Source organism: Ursus arctos, unplaced genomic scaffold (genome assembly GCF_023065955.2).
Source record: "Ursus arctos isolate Adak ecotype North America unplaced genomic scaffold, UrsArc2.0 scaffold_30, whole genome shotgun sequence".
Taxonomy (NCBI): domain Eukaryota; kingdom Metazoa; phylum Chordata; class Mammalia; order Carnivora; family Ursidae; genus Ursus; species Ursus arctos.
This window is the reverse complement of record NW_026622986.1, coordinates 17,204,700-17,225,140: the sequence shown is the minus strand read 5'-3', so window position 1 is coordinate 17,225,140 and position 20,441 is coordinate 17,204,700. Positions and strand designations below refer to the sequence as shown.

Here is a 20,441-nt window from a genome sequence, read left to right as displayed (position 1 = left end):
ATGTTGTACACTTGAAATTAATATAACATTGTATGTCAATTATACTTCAATTTAAAAAAAAAGCACAGCATACTTTGTGGCACTTTAACAGACCCCAGCCCTATCTCCTATTCCATAGCTCATCACTGCCTGTGAAAATAATAACTGATTTCTAATCATGGCAGGTGCAGAATGAGCTAATTTGCAAAGAATTGTAATTATTTGTTCTAACCTGGCTGGTGGCTCCCTGGAATACAGGTTCAAAAAGCTTGTCTTTATTTTCCCTAACTCAAAACTGGCCTAATTCTAAAGCTGCTTCCCTGGAGGCATTTGTTGAAAACTTTTACAGGCTGATATCTTAGCCACTGCTGACTGAGGTGACAGAAAATAGTTGGGAAAACAAAAGATTATCCGAAAAGCTTGGGAGGAAAGGCTGAGGAATGGGATGCTCTGACATTCCTGGGCATCTAGAAGTCTATGTGCATGCTCAGGGCTGTGAGCATGCTCAGAAAAGACCTGAAAATGATAAAAGTTCTCACTACCTCATGACCTTGAGTATCTTTGGAAACACAAAGTAAAGGCTAAGGCAGAGTTGTAAACCGCCTGGCTGAGTATGAAAGGCAATCTTCAATACATACACAGAAACCATGGCAAAGACTGGAAGAATTTTGGGTTCTAGGCATTTAAGAAAATTCTGTCCAATTACTAGCTGATCACTAAGCTAATGAAACAGAGATTTCAGTGGCCACACGTGACAAAATATACAGACTTCATAACATTAGTTCAAAAAAGCACTAAACAAACAACTATAATTTGACCAAAAAACAACGAATCCTAGAAAGGAGAGAGAATCTGGTTTCTAGAGTTGCCAAGTTATAATATTCATAATATCTTGTCTTCAGTAACAACAACAAAAATTACAAGGCCTGCAAAGAAAAAAGACAGTATGTTCCATACAAAGGAGTAAAGAAATAGAAACTGTGCCATCATCACTGTTAAATGCTATAGCATGGATGAACCCTGAAAACATTATGTGAAGCCAAACACAAAAGAGCACACATTGTATAATTCTAATTACATGGAATGTCTATAATAGGCAAATCCATAGGAACGGAAAGTAGATCAGTGGTTGTCATGGAAGAGGAAGGCTGAGAATTGGAATTAACTGCTAACAGGTAGACAGTTATTTTAGTTTTTTGGTGTGATGAAAATGTTCTCAAATTAGATAGTGGTGATGGTTGCACAACATAGTGAAGAGTCTAAAAACCACTAAAGTGTATGTACTTTTAAATGGCGAGGTTTGTGTTATGTGAAATATATCTCAATAAAAAATTCTATAAAAAGCTGGCAACATACATTGTATTTAATAATGAAATGATAAAATTTTAATAAATAATTTCAATGATGAAATTTAAAAAGCTTCAATGATGAAGTTTTTGAGATTGAAAATGAAACAAGGATACTTGCTATCATCACTTCGATTCTACATGTATTAGAGATCCTAATTAGCACAAAAGAAAAAAATGCATAATATACAGATATGTAGAATTAAAAAAATAAATTTAGCAAGGTTGCTGGATATAAGGTAATTATACAAAAATCAATTATATTTCTATATCCCAAATAGAATTAGAAAGTTAAATGTAACAATATCATTTATGGTGTCATCTAAAAACACTAAATACCCAGGAATAAATCTAAGGAAAAAATATGCAATATGGACACACAGAAAGTTGTAACACATTATTAAAAAATTTTTAAAGATGTAAATGAATGGATTTACTCATGATTTTTAGAATCAATGCTGTCTGCCTATCAATTCTTCCAAAACTGATCTACATATATTCAATATACTCCAAATTGAGAATTTCAGCTGAATAATTTGTGGAAAATGACAAGCTACTTCAAAAATTTATATGAAAACATAAAGTGATTATCTTATAGAAGGAAAAATGAGCTAGAAAATTATTGCACTGGGTACTTATTATAAAGCTACAGTAATTAATACTGTATGGTATTGGCACCAGATGCACAAGCAGATGAATAGAACAAAGTAGAAAGCCTTTTCAGGCTTTTCACAGACCGACACAGTTATGAACACTTGTTTTATGATAAAGATGGTATTTGTAGAGCATAGGAAGAAGTGTTTTCATTAAGTGAGCCAACTGGTTTGGAAAACTTTTGAAAAAAAATTTACACTTAAACATTGCTTCACCCCAAACACAAAAATAAATTCCAGGAGATTATTGATCTAAATGCGAAAAACAGAACATTAAAGCTTATGGGGATTTAGTAATATTTTTATGACTTTGAGGTAGGAAAAGATTTCTTAAACACAACACAAAAAACACCAAATATGGAAAGGAAAGAAAAAGCATGACGATTAAAATTAGTAACTTTGGTCATCAAAAGACACCATTAAGAGAGTGAAAGGGCAAGTCAGAGTGGGATAAAATATGTGCAGAAATTCTGTTTATGAAATATATAAAGAACTCTTTACAAATCAGTATGAGAAAATACAGGCAACCTAATAAAAAGAAGACTTGAAAAGACTTCACATAGGAAATTATCAGGGTCCAGGAAACATAAGAAAAGGCATTCATTCAATCTTAGTGATCAAAGAATATGCAAATTAAACCATAATTAAATATCACTATATACCTACCAGAATAGTTAAAATATAAAAGACTTGACCAAGTGTTGGCAAGAATGTAGAGTAACTGGAATTTTCATATCCTGCTGCTCAAGTATAAACTGATAAAAACATTTTAAAAAACTGTTTAGAAGTAAAGTTGACCTTTACTTCAACTTAACTTCAAAAGAGAAATTTATACATATGCATACTAAAAGTACAATAATGTTCACAGGAAAATTATTTATTGTAGCCAAAAACTGGAAAAAATACAATTTTCAACAACAAAAAATTCTGCTATATTTCTAAATGGACTGTCACACATTAATGAAAATGAACAACCTGCTGCTACACACAACAATGGACAAATCTTAGAAATATAATACCAAATGGAGGCAACCAGATGCAAAAGAGTACACATGGAATGTGTTATGGACTGAATGTTTGTGTTCCCCCCAAATCATATGTTGAAATCCTAACCCCCAATGTGATGATATTAGGAGGTAGGGCCTTTGGGAGATGATTAGGTCATGAGGGTGGAGCCCTCATGAATGGGATTAGTGCCCTTATAAAAGAGACCCCAGAGAGCTCTCTCACCTCTTCTGCCATGTGAGGACACAGCGAGAAGACTGCTGTCTATGAATTAGGAAGAGTGCCCTCACCAGACACCGAATCTGCCGGCGTCTTGATCTTGGACTTCCCAGTCTTCAGAACTGTGAGAAATAAATGTTTGTTGTTTAAGCCACCCAGTCTATTATATTTTTGTTATAGCAGCCTGAACGGATTAAAACAGGATGGTTCCATTTAGTAACTTCAAACAGCAGGTAAAACTAATCTATGATGTTAGAAGTCAGTTTTATCTTTGTAGAAGAAAAGGAAGGTAGAGACCAGGAGGAAGAAGGAGGGAAGCTTCTGGACAATTGGCAATGTTCTACATCTTCTTGATCTTGGCAACAGTTAACTTGTGATAATTCACTGAGCTGTATATTTACATTTTATGTACTTTTCTGTAATTTACTCAATTAAAATAAATTTTTAAAAGGTTTATTTACCTGTTTTTTCTGTGTTTTGTTTCTGTTTTCCAGCCAATCATCCATTTGTTCCTCAATTTCTTCTATAGAAGTTCCATGATCATAAGATTGAATATATGCACTTTCTAAAGGCGTATATACAGGAAATTCAGGTTTTGGTTTTTTTACTTTAACTTTCTTCTGTTCTAAAAATGTTTAAGAGAATAAATTATTAAGATTTGTTAAGAAAGAAAAGAATTTTATTCATACACCATATCTTGAAAAAACATATAAATATTGTTCTTTCATCAAAACAGAATTATAAACAATGGAATATAATTCAGCCATAAAAAGGAATGAAATCTTGCCTTTTACAACAATATGGATGGGCCTCAAGGGCATTATGCTACGTGAAATAAGAGAGAGAGATACAAATACCATATGATCTCTCTTATATGGGGAATCTTAACAAAACCAAACAACCCCCCCCCCCCAAAAAAAAAACCAGCTCACAGATACAGAGAACATATTGGTGGTTGTCACAGGCAGGGAGTGGGGAGTGGGAGAAATGGGTGAAGGGGGTTAAAAAACAATTATAATTGCTTTGCTATAAATAGCTAGCTGTTCTATTGTGCATTAGCTACTGTATTGTTTTTAAATGAAACTCAGAGATACTAATGAGATGATGATCACAATATAACCACCATGTCAATTTGTATGTATCTTTAGTTTTCAAAGTACTTTTTATGAAACATTTCATGTTTTCATAATGACACAATGAAAAAAGCCTGATCATAATAGTGACATAATATTGGGCAAGTAACTTAACCCTTAGAACAAGTGTCTATTTTCTCATCTGTAAAAGAAAGCTAAATCTAACCTTACAAAGTTGATATGCGGAAAATGATATAACCCTAACATACTATTTGGTGCAAAAGTGGCTCTCGATAAATAGTATATACATTCATCTTTTCAATATTTTAACAAACGCAAAATCTAATCTGATGGCATCAGGGGTAGTTATCAATAGATGGCTATCAACTGGCCTGTTCATTAAAGCCCTTTTGATTAGAGTCAATATTGAGAAGCAACTCTATTCTTAATTGCTATAGTCAAATTCCATATAGTCAAATTTCTTATAATCATATCTTCACCACTGTGTGTGCATGTATGTGTTCACATATCCTCTAATGCTGATGTAGTAAAATTAATACAATATTGTCATAGAAATAGATAAATTCCTAGGACAGAGAATCCATACACATTTCAATTCAGTGGGAAAAGGATTTAATAAATGATGCTGGCACAACTGAATATTCATTTGAAAGAAAACTGGACATAACCTTACACAATACACAAAAATAAATTCCAGTTAGACAAGAGACTTGACTTTAAAAACCCAAGAAACAAACATCTTGCGAAAAGAAATCTAAAAAACTACATGTACTATTTAAAGGATGAGGAAATCCTAACTAAAATGGAAATATAGATGCCATAAAAAAGATGAAGGACAGAATAAACAAATGAAGAGAGAAATAATACATTTGAAAGGAATATCTACAATTCAGAGTACAGACGACTGATCTACAGAACACATAAAGAGATATTATATATTGACAAGAGGACAAGCACCCAACAGAAAAAATGGGCAAAAGTCACAAAAGAACAAATCCAAGTGACCAAGAAACAAGATACACCCTGTAAAGGTTAAAGAAATGCAGTTTGAATTAATAACATGATATGATTTTATACCTATCATATGGGCAGAAATCTAAAAATCTAATAAAGGGTACTGTTGGCAGGGAAAGGGCCATCTCTACATTGGTGGTAGAAATGTGAATTATTATATTGCAGCCTTTTTGGGAAGTGATCTAAGAGAACCTGTTAAAATTAAAAAAAAATTTTTTCTCCAGCAATTCCCTCAGAAATAAAAGCATTAAAATGTAATTGTATGTAAGTACATGGGTATGTATGTCTGTATGACTATTTGTTATTCATAGAGATACAAAACTGTTAAAATAGTAAATGTATATTAATAGGAGAATGGCTGAATAATTGTTGATGAGGTATCTATACTAAGGAATATTAAATTATCATCAAATGATACTGAAGTAGAGCTATCCCAATTGACTTACAGAGATTTTCATGAGTTCGAGTAATAAAAGCAAGATGGAGAAAAGCATATAAGATTCTCTATTTGCAAAACAAAATAAGGCCTCTTCAAACCTCTACATGTGCTTATATATATATATTCAACCTGAATGCATTTTCATATTATTATAAAAGCATGGAGAAAAATATGGATGATACCTACGAGGTATATAGGGGGTAGAGATAAAGAAAAGAGGAAGCGTAGAGACAGTGAAGGAAAAGAGAAGGAACATATCACTAAAAAATTAATATATATGAATGTATACTTATATATTTTTACAAAGTTGTAGATACAAATATAAAAACAAAATTTGAAGATTATACAAGATAAATCTATCTGAAAATACAATTTCTAAAACCAATAAACCCACAGCTTATAAATATTCACTGATTTCTTGCTACTTTACTAATATAAGGCTAAGACTGTAGCATCTAACATTCTGCACTTGGCAAAATCTTCCATATATTGAAAAATATGTGTTTTCAAAATATGTCTAAGGGAAAAAAAGACCTCTATTTGCTAACTACCCTCATCTTTCCTGCAGATTTCTAGTTTCAATAAACTCCATATAATTAGTATGGGCCCAGCTATCATGAATTTTGGCATTATAAACACATCCCTATTTATAGTTCATCCAAGAAACACAAATCTAAGACTTTTAGCAGCATGATGAATTTTATAGGGAAATTTTTGAGTTAAAGAAAAAATATAGAGTATTTTTGCTGGAAGAGTAAGTCCTTTTAAAAAAATTTTTATTTTATTGACATAATGTATTACTTGTTTCAGGGGTACAGGTCTGTGGTTCATCAGTCTTACACAATACGCAGTGCTCACCACAACACATATCCTCCCCAATGTCCATCACCCAACCACCCCAACCACCCAACCCACTCCCCTCCAGTAACCCTCAGTTTGTTTCCTGAGATTAAGAGTCTCTTATGGTTTGTCTCCCTTGGAAGAGTAAGTCTTATTAAAGTTTAGTAAGTTATAGGCTTCAAGTTAAGATAGATTGGTTTTTCTAATGACAAGCCTGACAAAGGCTAGAAACAAAAACTAGCCAACCAACCAACCAACCAACAACGACAACAAAAATCAAACAAAATCCAAAATAAATCAAAAAAGAAGTAAAACCCATGATACCTTAAGTGCCTAGTGACTTTTTAAGAGAAATGGTTTCCTCTCAAAAGAAAAATTTATTCAATATGATTGTCAAAGGAATGAGGAATGAGCTAAATATCATTTTAAGGGAGTCCTTCCATTTAATGCTCTTATTCAACAAAATGATGCAGAGTTTGGGTCCAGGAACAAAAGCCAAAGAAACAAAAAAACTCTGGCATAAGTAGCCTACCTTCTCATATATTTGGAAACTTACACTAAACAATTCAACTAATAAGCCAGCTACTTAGATCAAATACTTCCTGTCACACATTGCAAAAGTGTTTATTATGCTAAGACATAATAAACCAGTGAATAGTAATTTGGGCTCTTTGACCATGAACCTGAGGATATTCCTTAGGTCTTGATTAATACTTATACCTCTACGGTTTTGAAAACAGTAGAAAAGAGTTTAAACTGAGCAAAGTCATAACATCTTAACTTACTACCTTCCTTTTCTAGCAGGCACAGAGAATTTCTGTTTGGAAATGCTCAAACAATAGTGCAGCAGATATAAATGAAATGTAATTTGGAAGAGGAGAAGGAAGGAAATCTTAATCAGTTTTGAGCACTGAGAAACTAGATTATGTCAGAAAAGTTATCAGAATAGTAAGGAGATTTGAAATCATGTCATTAATATGAAAAGTGGTAGAAAAATGAGAAAACAAGAAGTCAGAAAAACTAGGTTCTGTATCTTTAGTCATTCACCAATACATTATATTTCCTTCACATTACTTCTAAGTCTCCACCTGTAAAATGAAATATCTGCTCTACCTCACAGCAGAGTTGCAGAAATTACTTGACTTGCACAGGAATGTGCCCTAAACATTAAGGAGGGATAGAACTATGTGCTAAACTAAGCTCTTGATAAAACTCCCTTCACTTCCATCTGCTTCTTCCAGTATAGTTCCCATTCCTTCGACCTACTGGGGTCCCAAACCTTGAAGTCATCAATTTCCCCTTCTCTCTTACAACCTGTAGGAAATCCTGTCTCTAAATTAAAAATACATAAGAATTCCATTTCTTTACTTTTATCACTCTGATCCAAGTCATCACCATTTCTTGTCTGGATCGCTAAAACAACTCCCAACTGGTTGGTCTCCTTGTTTCAAGTCCTTGTTTCAGTCTGTTCTTAGCCTCACAGCGAGACTTCTTAGAACATGTATCAAATCATGTAACTCCTCTGCTCAACCTTCTTAGGACTTCCCATTCCAGAGTAAAAGCCAAGTTCTTAAAGTATAAGGCTCTAAGTGATTTATGCCTCCCATCCCCACCCCATTCATCTCTCTGACCTCATTTTAATACTCTCCAGCCTCATTGCTATTCCTCAAAAACATAAAGCTTTCAGGATACCTGGGTGGCTCAGTCGGTTAAGCGTCTGCCTTCAGCTCAGGTCATGATCCCAGGGTCCTGGGACTGGGTCCCATAAAGGGCTCCTTGCTCAGTGGGAAGCCTGCTTCTCCCCCTGCCTTCCACTCTCCCTGCTTGTGTGCTCTCTCTCTTTTTGACAAATGAAATCTTAAAAAAACAAAACAAAACATAAAGCTTTCATCTGTTGCCTTTACCTAAAACCCAATCCCTCACCTGCCTTGTTTACCCCCTAACCTCCTGTAGGTCTTTGCACAAATGTCTCTTTATTATTGAGGCCTTCCTTGTCCCTGCAGCAGGCCTGCCACATCCACATGTGTATATATACATGTGCTCCCCACCCCTCTTCCTTGTTACTTTTTACCTCAGCATTTATCACTACTCGTCTTGTTGACTTTTTCTACATGGGCAAAATTCTTTTTTCTTTCTTTCTTTTCTTTTTTCTTTTCTTTCTTAATATTTTTAGATTTATTTGAGAGACAGATAGGGGGGAAAGGAAGAGGGAGAGAAAGTCTCAACCAGACTCCATGCTCAGTGGAGCCCTACATAGGAGCTCAATCTCATGACTCAGAGATCATGACCTGAGCCGGAATCAAGAGTCAGACACTTGACCTATTGTGCCACCCAGGTGCCCCACACCTAGGAAAAATTCTTATTTATTTTGTTCACTACTGAATTCCTAGTGCCTGGGACAACGTCTGGTGTTAAATAAACAGTGAGTGAGTGAGTGAGTGAGTGAGCGAATGGATGAAAGGAAAGAGAAAGAAAGAACGAACGAACGAACTCTCACTGTGGACAGATGAAAAAGCTCTCATTGTGGATAGATCTGGGACTAAAACTCAGCCTCTGCAATTTACTAGCTCTTTTGTTTAAAGTCCTTTACTGTTTTGTAAAATGGTAATAATGGTAATACTACATCTCATGAGTTGTTAATAAGGAGTAAAGAGATTAAAGCATATAAAATGATTAAAATGGTACCTAGAATATAAAGAACTTGTAAATAACTGTGCAAAAACATAGTATTCTCAAGACTTAAAAATTACTATCCTAATATACAACAAAGAGGGGAGTTCTGAAGAAAGGAAGAAGTCCTAAAATGCATATGTGGGCCAGGTGAAACAACTAAAGGAAAAGGTAGGTCAAAGAGGAACAAATTAATACATAATTTTCTAAGAATTTTATTTTCCCTTCCAATTAAAAATATTGCCAGATGAACAGAAAGCTTTGAAGGTAGGAGTAGTATCATTTATTCATTCACTCACATTTCATTCAAGTTTGTGAATTTACTATATGCCAAGAACAATGTACATTAAGAATACAGTACTGTGGGAACAGTTCTAGTTAAAAAGGATTACCTGAACTAGAAATTATGTGGCATCTAACCACTATATTTTACCTTATATTGCTTACATACCTTTGTATTTCCAGGCTTGTAAGATGGGTGATTAAAAAAAAAAAAAGTCCCTAACACTGTATTAGACAATTGGTAATTTAAATGACCAGTGAATCTAATATAAAACTGACTGGTGAATCTAATATAAAACTATCGAAAAACTAGGATGGTGTCACCAGAGTACCATATGAGCCCAAATTAGTAGGCCAGGTTTTTGTTTTTCAAAATATTTTTCATAAAAGGGGAACAAGTCATAGAACTGACTCCTTATGAAGTGTGTCATATTACTTAGCTTCTCTTGATTTCTTTATTTTGAACACCAAAGTATTGCTTGAAGAAAATACGCATAAGCTAGAATCCACCTCATCAGTACTAATTTTGCCTTCTTATAAAGAATCAGTTATAAAGAAGCAAAGAAGTAAATGTAGTTGTTTATATTTAATTCTGGGGTACTATACTGTATCACAATTACAAGTATTTGATGCTTTTGTAAAGAAACTTTTAAAAAACCACTTTAAAAAAGTAATTCAAAACTTGCACTTCTAAAAAAATGAAGTAAAAGTACTTTTCCATACTCCTCCCCCTAAGAAAATGGAAAAACCTTAAATGTTACATATAAAACAAACACAGGAAGACTGATTTTTGAAGAGAAGACAGGCCAGCTAGGTATGGCAGGACATGATGACCACCAAGGTGGTGAGTACCCTCAGTTTCCTTGCATAATAAGACAAGCTTAGATAATAACTGATTTACACTTCAAACAAAAAAGGGACAAAATTGTGGCCAACCGTTTCTTGCCAGCAAAGGCTAACGAGAAGCCTAGACTTCTGCCACTGTGAGGCTGTAATAAGGCACCCCAACTTCCCTACCAGGGTGATGTGGAAAAGACTTTCTTTCCTGCTGAGAGGTAATAAGGATCCCCATCTCCTGTAAAATCAGTGATAGGGGTAGGGATAGTCTAAGCTAATGGGAAGCCTAGACCTCCATATCTACCCAGGAGGAATGAGGCATCCCTCCCCCTCCCTGCCTCGGTAGCTTCAGAGAAAGCCTTGAGGAGAGTCAGGGCTTTCACAACTGCCCACGAATAAAGAGACCAAACCTTCACAATTTTAGCAGAGGCCAGGTAGGGTACTGTAAGAGGCATTCTTGCCTATTCCAGCAAGGGGATAACAGTTGAGTGTTACTAGTGTAGCCTACTGGCAAGTGAGAGGTGTGGGTGTCCACACCTGCCCAACCCTAAGAAGATCCACAACCACTTTCTCCCTCAGCTGCAAAACAGGCTGTGGACTTCCTGCGTTTAACAGTGTAATAGGGCAGCAACTCTCCCCTTCCTTGGCTCAGCGAGAGCATTGTCAGAGAACATCAGCTAAGATAGTACACTTAAACAAGATTCAGAGTATTATATCATAATACCCCAAATACCCAACTTTTTCTTTTTTTTATTTAAAGATTTTATTTATTTATTTGACGAATAGAGAGAAAGAGAGCATAAGCATGAGCAGGGGGAGAGTCAGAGGGAGAGGCAGGATCCCCACTGAGCAGGGAGCCCCACACTGACTCTGACTCGGGGCTCAATCCCAGGATCATGACCTGAGCAAAGATAGATGCTTAACTGACTGAGCCACCCAGGTGCCCCCAAATGTCCAAGTTTAAATTTAAAAAAAATCCCCCTCATCATGCCAAGAACCAAGAATATCTCAATTTGAATGAAAAAGATAATCAACAAGATGAAAAAGAGATCCAAAGTATCTGACTAGGATTTTAGAGTAGCCATATAAAAATGGTTTGATAAGTAATAGTGAACATTCTCAAAGTAAATGAAGTAAAAAGTCAATAGGAAAGACACAGAAGAAATACAGAAAAACCAAATGGAAATATCAGGACTGAAAATGTGCAAACTAAAATTAAAAATTTAATGACTGAGAACTCAACAGAAAAATGGAACAGAGAAAGTAATCAGTTTACTTGAAGACAGAATGATAGAAATTGCCTAATCTGAAAAACAGAGGGGAAAAAAATATAGAATAGAGCCTTGGGGACTTTGGGGACTATAAAAACACTCCATTAAACAACAGCAGAATACACATTCTTTTCAAATGCCCATGAGATATATACTAAGCTAGACCATACTTTGGGCCATAAAACACACCTCAACAAATTTAAATGAATTGAGATCATACAGAATGGGTTTTCTGACAAAAATGGAATCAACCCAAAAATCGATAACAGTAAGATAACAGGAAAATCCCCAAAAACGTGGAAACTAAACAGCACACTTAAATCATCCAGGTATCAAAGAGGAAGTCTCAAGGAAAAAAAAAATGAACTGAATCAAATGAAAATGTATTGTACATAAATATGTGGGACATAGCCAAAACAGTGCTGAGAGAGGAATGTAAAGCACTATAAGCTTACATTAGAAAAAATGAAAAGCCTCAAGACCATAATCTAGGCTTCCACATCAAAAGCAAACAAAATCAAAACAAGCTCAAGAAAGCAGAAGGAGGGGTGCCTGGGTGGCTCATTCGTTAAGCGTCTGCCTTCAGCTCAGGGCGTGATCCTGGCGTTCTGGGATCGAGCCCTGCATCAGGCTCCTCCGCTGGGAGCCTGCTTCTTCCTCTCCCACTCCCCCTGCTTGTGTTCCCTCTCTCAATGGCTGTCTCTCTGTCTAATAAATAAAATCTTAAAAAAAAAAAAAGAAGGAATAATAAAAATAAGAGCAGAAATAAATGAAATAGAAAACAAAAGCAATAGGTAAAAAAAAAAAAAATCAATGAAACAGAACTAGTTCTTTGAAAAGATCAATAAAACTGACAAACATCTGGCAAAACTGACCAAAAAAACAGAAGTTACCAGTATTAGCACCGAAACAGGAGAAATCACTACAGGACATACGGACATCAAAAGGATAAATTAGTATTAGAAACAACTATACACACATAAATTTGACAATTTAGATGGAATTAACCAACTGCCTGAAAAACGCAAACTACCCCAACTCACCCATAAAATAGATACATAAAAGATATTTGAATAAGTCCTGTAATTACAAAGGAAATTTAATTTATAATTTAAAAACTCCTAAAATAAAATATCCAGTCTTAAATGGTCCCACCGGAGAATTCTACCAAACGTTTACAGAATTAACACCAATTCAACACAGTCTCTTTCAGAAAATAGAAGAGAGATGCTTCCCAATCCCTTATATGATGTTAATACTACTCTGATACCAAAATCATTCAAAGACAGTACAAAAAGAGAAAACTATAGATCAATATCTCTCACATACGTGCAAAAATCTTTAGCAAAATATCAGCAAATAGAATTTAGCAATATATAAAAAGGATTATACGCTATGGCTACATGGTACCTACTGCAGAGATGCAAGTCTAGTTCGATATTCAAAATTCAATCAATATAATCCACCAAATTAACAAGTAAAGAAATATCACATGATATTAATTGATACAAAAAAATTAACAAAATTCAACACGTAGTCATGATAAAAAACTCAGAAAACTAGGAATGGAGTGAGATTTCTTCAACTTCATATAAAGCATCTAACAAAAAAACCCTGTAGTTTACATACTTAATTCTAAAATACTAAATGGTTTCCATCCAAGGTTGGAAACAAAGGAAGGATGTTCTCTCTCACCACTCTTGTTAATGTAATTCTGGAAGTTATAGCTAGCAAAATAAGAAATGAAAAGGTAATAAAATGCATATAGATTGAAAAGGAAGAAATAAAACTATCCCTATTGTCATATGACATGATTGTCCACACAGAAAATTCAAGGAATCTGCATAAAAACTCTTGTAATTAACAAGTGAATCTAGCAAGGTTGCAAGATACATACCTACATATAAAAATCAACTGCATTTCTTTACTTGCAGTGAACATGTAGAAATTGAAATTAAAAACCCAATACCATGTATAATCACTCAAAAAAAAAAAAAGAGAGAAACACTTAGATATAAATCTAATAAGACATGTACAGGATTTGTATGCTAAAAACCATAAAACACTGAAGAAAGAGATCAAAGAAGATATAAATAGATGAAGAGACAGACTCTGTTCATAGATTAAAGGACTCCAGATAGTAAATATTAATTCTCTCCAAACTGATATACAAGTTTAACATAATTCCTATCAAAATTTCAACAAGATTTTTGGTAGATATACACAAGATTATTCTAAAATTTATATATAAAGGCAAAGGAACTAGAATAGCTAAAACATTTTGAAAAAGGATAGGAAAGTGGGAAGAAACACTCTACCTGATTTTAAGACTTACTGTAGAGCCACAATTATCAAGACTGTCATATTGGCAGAGGGAGAGAAATGTAGACGAATGGAACAGAATAAAGAACTTAGAAAGAACCTAAGCAAGTAAGGCCAACTGATTTTTGACAAAAGGTGCAAAACAAATTCACTTTTTGAAGAATAGTTTAAAAAAATACTGCTAGAAAAACTGGCTGTACATTCATAGGCAAAAAAATAAACTTTAACCTAAATCTCACACCTTACAAATTAAAAATGGATCATAGATTTAAATGTAAAACATAAAATTATAAAATTTTTAGAAGAAAATAAGGGAGAAAATATTTAGAATAGGGCTTGGAGAAGAGTTTTTTTAAATAACATAAAATGCATAATCTAAAAAATAGCAACAATAAATTGGATTTATCATTACTGAAAGCTTTTGCTCTGTGAATGACTATTAAGAAGATGAAAAGCTACAGATTGGAAGAAAATATTTGTAAACCACACATCTGACAAAGAAATCATATCTAGATTATATAAAGGACTTCCAAACTTAAAAAAAAAAATCCAATTTGAAAATAGGCCAAAGGCATAAAGAAAGAGTTTACTGTAGAGGACATGCAGATGGCAAATAGGCACATGAATGTTTCAACATCACTGGCCATTAAGGAAATGCAAATTAAGATCATGATGAGTTATCTCTACAAATGTATTAGAACAGCTAAAATAAAAAAGTGAGAATCCCAAGTGCTGGTAAAAGGTACAGAGAGACTAGATCTCTCATTTAATGCTAGTAGGAATATAAAAAGTTATATAGGCACTCTGGAAAATAATCTGGCAGTTTTGTTAAAACTCTAAACATAAACCTATCCTATGACCCAGAAATTGTACTTCTGGTCATTTATCTCAGATAAATAAAAAGTTCACAAAAAAAACCTCAGCCTATTAACAGCAGCCTTATTTGTAACAGTCAAAAACTGTAAACAACCAAAATGTTCTGCAATTGGTGAATGGTTAAACAAATTATGGTACAACCATACACAGAATAAACAGGTACAAACTATCGATACATGAAACAACTGAGTGAAAAAAAGCCAGTCTCAAAGGTCAAATATTGTATGATTCTCAAAATCATATTCTCTAAATCATATAGTCAAAATGACAAAGATAGAGAGATGAAAAATAGATTATTAGTTGACAGATACTAGAGATAATGGGGGAACAGGAGGATATGGGTACGATCATAAAGAGGTAGTGGCTGATTGGGATGGTGGTAACATAAATACACGCTTGTGATAAAATGGTAGAGAATTATATACACACTTTGTATCAATGTCAAGTTCCTGGTTTTCAGAATGGCACATAGGACCCTCTCTATACTATTTTTGCAACTTCCTATGAATCTATAATTATTTCAAAGTAAAAAGTTAAATAAAAAAGTAACAATTCAACAAATGATGCTGGGAAAACTAGATATCCACATGCAAAATAAAGAAGTTAGACCCTTACCCACTATGAAATGAAGTTCAAATGGATCAAAGACCTAACTGTAAGACCTTAAACTATAGTACTCTTTGAAGAAAATATAGGGCAAAAGCTATATGACACTGGATTTGGCAATGATTTCTTTGATATGACGACAAAGGCATAAGAGAAAACAAATTAGACTTCATGAAAATCAAAAAATTCTGTGCATCAAAAGACAATGTCAACTGAGTAAAAAGGCAACCCACAAAATGGGAGAAAATATTTGCAAATCATATATCTGATAAGGGATAATATCCAGAATATATAGAGAACTCATAAAACTTAACAACAAAAAACAATCCAATTTAAAACTGAGTACAGGACTTCAATAGACATTTCTCCAAAGAAACACCCATCAGGATGGCTACAATAAAAAAAAAAAAAAAGGCAGAAAATTAGTGTTGGCAAAGATGTCAGGAAATTGGAACCATTGTGCACTGTTGGTAGGAATGTAAAATGGTATAGCTGTTATGGAAAACAGGATGTTGGTTCCTCAAAAAATTAAAAACAGAATTGGGGTGCCTGGGTGGCTCAGTCGGTTAAGCATCTAACTCTTGATCTCAGCTCAGGTCTGTCTCAGGGTTGTGCCCCAACTTGGGTTCCACCCTGGGCATGGAGACTACTTAAAAACTAAAAATAGAATTACAGTATGATCCAGCAATCCCACCTCTGTGTATACACCAGAAGAACTGAAGCCAGGGACTCAAACAGTTATTCGTATACCCATGTTCATAGCAGAGTTATTCATAACAGCTAAAAAGTAAAAGCAACCCAAGTATCCACTGACAGATATTCGAATAGATAAGCAAAATGTGGTATAAACATATAATGGTATAATAGTCAGTTTTAAAAGAGAAGGAAATTCTGACACATGCCGTAACATGGATAAGCCTTGAGGACACTATGCTGAGTGAAATACGCCAGTCACAAAAGACAAATATTGTAATGATCAGCCTTATATGAGACACTTAGAGTAGTCAAAATCAGAGAGACAGAAAGTAGAATGGTGGTTGCCAGGGGTTGGAAGGAGGTGAGAATGGGGAGTTACTGCTTAATGCGTACAAAGTTTCAGCTTTACAAGATGAAAAGAGCTATGGGAGATGAATGGGGTGATGGCTGTAAACATTATGAATATATGTAACACCACGTAACTATGTACTTAAAAATGGTTAAGATGGTAGATTTTGGCTCCTGGAGGTAAGTCTCACAGTATGGTGGGAGTTCTTTGATTGAGGCCCCCTGGAGTTTTCAACTCTCAGAGTTGTCCTCACCGAGCCTCCAGCAATCCAGGGTTTATGGTTGGGGTTTTCCTTCCAGGTGCTGGTTCCTACAGCAGTTTCTACCCCTGATTCCTCTTCCAGTGTATGTGGAACAAATTAGTTTTGATCCAACAAGCAAGAATGGCAAATCGATATCTGGCTGAAATTCGGAAGAAGCTAGCCTAGACATAAGGATACTGAACCTGACAGCAATGAGAAAAATCTTACATTATCTTAGAAATTCTCATTTAATACATGGTGAACTGGATCTCCAACACTGAACATGATGCTCCTAACTGCTCATGATATACAAAGGAGTCTTTGTAGGCTGACCTCAAGAAAATCCAACATCATTTAGAGCCAGTTCCATTGTTAACAGAATCTCAGAGTATGATATGAATTCTCTAGATAACATGATTATAAGAATACTGATTTTTATACTTCAAGAATACTTACTTTTTTAAAAAGATTTTATTTATTTATTTGACAGAGAGAGAGCACAAGCAGAGGGAGAGGGAGAGGCAGGCTCCCGCTGAGCAGGGAGCTGGATATGGGGGTCGATCTCAGGACCCTAAGATCATTACCTGAGCTGAAGGCAGACACTCAACTGACTGAGCCACATAAGCGCTCCTACAACCAATTTCTTTATAAAATCATTCGTTTTTCCCATTCATGATATGGGCTGGTTTCATTATAGTACTTAGAATTCACAACTACTGACTTAGAATGAAACTCACATAATTAAAGAATGTATAATATACATACAACAATGAAAAAGTCATATTAATAAATATTCAACTTATTTAAACCTAAAACATAAAAATGATTAAATTTGTAATAAAGAAATAAGGGCTTCAAATTTTCCAAAGAGATATCACATTTTTTGCACAGACTCCCAGAACAATGGTATTTATTTTTAAGAAATCACCCTTTTTGTATTTCCCCCTTTGATATACCATTTAAATAAGACCACTACACCTTACTCAATGTATATTCTGGTACGGCCCTCTGAGGCAACTGCACAATCTCAGCAGTGGAGCAGACAGACTTGAGGGCAGATTAACAATTAGGTCATGAAAAACAGGCAGCATAAAATAGCTTCTGCTAATCTGCATGAGATGCATTTACTCAATTAAGCAGATGGAAATGTTATTATGAACTCAGTATTCCAATGATGGTCTTTAAAATTAAGAAGGATAGGGGCAAATGAAATGCACACTGGGGGATATGGGGTCTTTATATATTAATTCTAAAGTATACAATACAGAACACTGTAATGAAGTTAACAAAATTAATTAAAAGATTCTTTGCATGTAAACCATTAGAGACTACATTAAAAAATACATGACAGTTTCTGACATTATTAATAATGTGACTGTTCTTTAACATTCTTAATGTTGATACCATCACTTTTCACATACCACTGATATCAAAAACATGAGCATTAGAAGTATTATTACTCATGCCTGGTATGAGTATTGTTTTTTTTTTTTTTTTTTTAAAGATTTATTTATTTATTTATTTATTTGACAGAGATAGAGACAGCCAGCGAGAGAGGGAACACAAGCAGGGGGAGTGGGAGAGGAAGAAGCAGGCTCACAGTGGAGGAGCCTGACGTGGGGCTCGATCCCATAACGCCGGGATCACGCCCTGAGCCGAAGGCAGGCGCTTAACCGCTGTGCCACCCAGGCGCCCCGAGTATTGTTTTTAATATGCTTTTTGGTATTTATTTTTTTCCACTTTGAGGTTCAGTAACTGCAAAATTAGTGATGAATTTTCAAACTTTTTAAAAGATTACTATATATTTTTACTGGCAAACAGTTTTTAGATATTTATGTATTTGAAAATGTGTTTCTTTAATCATCTTTTTTATTAGACAATTAACAAAATAAAAATTATTAATCTGTTTGAAAATTTCTATCAAATGCTTATAACAAAAATCTTTGATTTTGTGAAAATGGTCATAAACTTTAAAAGGAATTTTTATGTTGTGATAAATTATCTTACATTGTGATAAATATTTTATGCCTAACCCCTATTTTCTAAGTTGTAGTGTACATACTTAACCCATCATTACTACATAATTCTTATATGCCAAAATTATAACAATTAAGTGGTTTGTTACAAAAGCTACATAAAAATGATAAGCTGTGTCTATGAAAGTAATAAAATGTATATTCACCTTGACTCTACAGGTAAATTTTGGGTTAGTTTGATATTTTCCTCTTTTTTTGTAAATGTGATTTCCCCCCTCCTTCTGACTTGACTTAAAAACCTTAGAAAAATTTTATGTAACAATTTTACTTGAAAACAATTACATAAATAGTACACTTAAGAGTTTCACTTATTTATTGATTTACTCAACATAATTAACAATTGCTATAACTTGAGCTTCTGTTTCAATCTTAGGTTTAATATAACAATAATAATTTTCCCACCCTTCCTCCCCAACATGTACCTTAATATGTAATCCTCTATCATCCTAAACTCTTCCTTTTTTTTTTTTTTTTTTGAAAGATTTTATTTATTTATTCGACAGAGATAGAGACAGCCAGCGAGAGAGGGAACACAAGCAGGGGGAGTGGGAGAAGAAGAAGCAGGCTCATAGCAGAAGAGCCTGATGTGGGGCTCGATCCCATAACGCCGGGATCACGCCCTGAGCCGAAGGCAGACGCTTAACGCTGTGCCACCCAGGCGCCCCTAAACTCTTCCCTCTTAACATAAATCTGCTTTAAACAATGACATAGTTGACTTGAATATTATTATTATTTATTTATTTATGTGAGGGGGGAGGGGCAGAGGGAGAGGGGAAGCAGACTCCCTCCTGAGTGCAGAGCCCAACTTGGGGCTCCATCCCAGGACCCCGAGATCATGACCTGAGCTGAAACCAAGAGTTGGATGCCTACCTGACTGAGCCACCCAGCCACAACTGTTGAAACTTTTTGAATTAAATTATATGCTCTTTGAAACAGTGTTGTATACAGGATAGATTCTCATTAATATTTATGGAATTACATTAATTCATATATTCATCCAATATATCCATTATGTGCCAAGACACCATAGTCAATTCTGCAGACATAAAGATGAAAAAGAAACAACCCCTGTTCTAAAGCTGCCCAGACACCCGAGGGATTGTAATAGGGAGAAAAATGGACCCTTAAAGATGTCCACATTCTATTTCTGGAATCTGGCAATATTTTACCTTATATGGCAAAAGGGACTTTGCAAATGTGGTTAGGGTTGAGCACCCTGAGATGGGAGATTATCCTGAATTACCCAAATTTGCCCAATCTAATCACATGGGTCCTTAAAAGCACAGAACTTTACCCAGTTACGGTCAGAGAAAGATGTGACTATAGAAGAAAAGTCAGACATCACACATCTGCATTTGAAGATGGAGGAAGAAGAACATGATCCAAGGAATATGGGGGACCTCTAGAAGCTGGAAAAAGAATGCAGCCCTGCTTGGGAAACCTTGTTTTTAGCCCAATGAGACCCATGCTGGACTTCTGACTTACACAACTGTGAGATAAAAAATTTGTGTTTAAGCCACTAAATTTGTGGCCATTTGTGAGAGCAGCAATAGAAAACTAATACTGGTGGACCATTTAGCCCAGCATGTTTTTTTGACAGATGGGAAACTAAAATCCTCAAAGTCACACATTTAGGTAGTGGCAATGTACTCTTTCGTTTGGAGAG

At 34.7% G+C, this 20,441-nt stretch overlaps 1 protein-coding gene across 2 annotated transcripts in view; it reads right to left on the bottom strand.

Moving 5' to 3' along the window:
* DNAJC1 (DnaJ heat shock protein family (Hsp40) member C1) overlaps nt 1-20,441 on the bottom strand; it is a 213,759-nt gene that overhangs the window by 97,031 nt on the left and 96,287 nt on the right. For both annotated transcript variants that reach the window (XM_026478955.4, XM_026478954.4), the window contains one exon: nt 3,664-3,827. In XM_026478955.4, the coding sequence (XP_026334740.1) occupies nt 3,664-3,827 (164 nt within the window). The remainder of the gene's footprint in view (nt 1-3,663; nt 3,828-20,441) is intronic.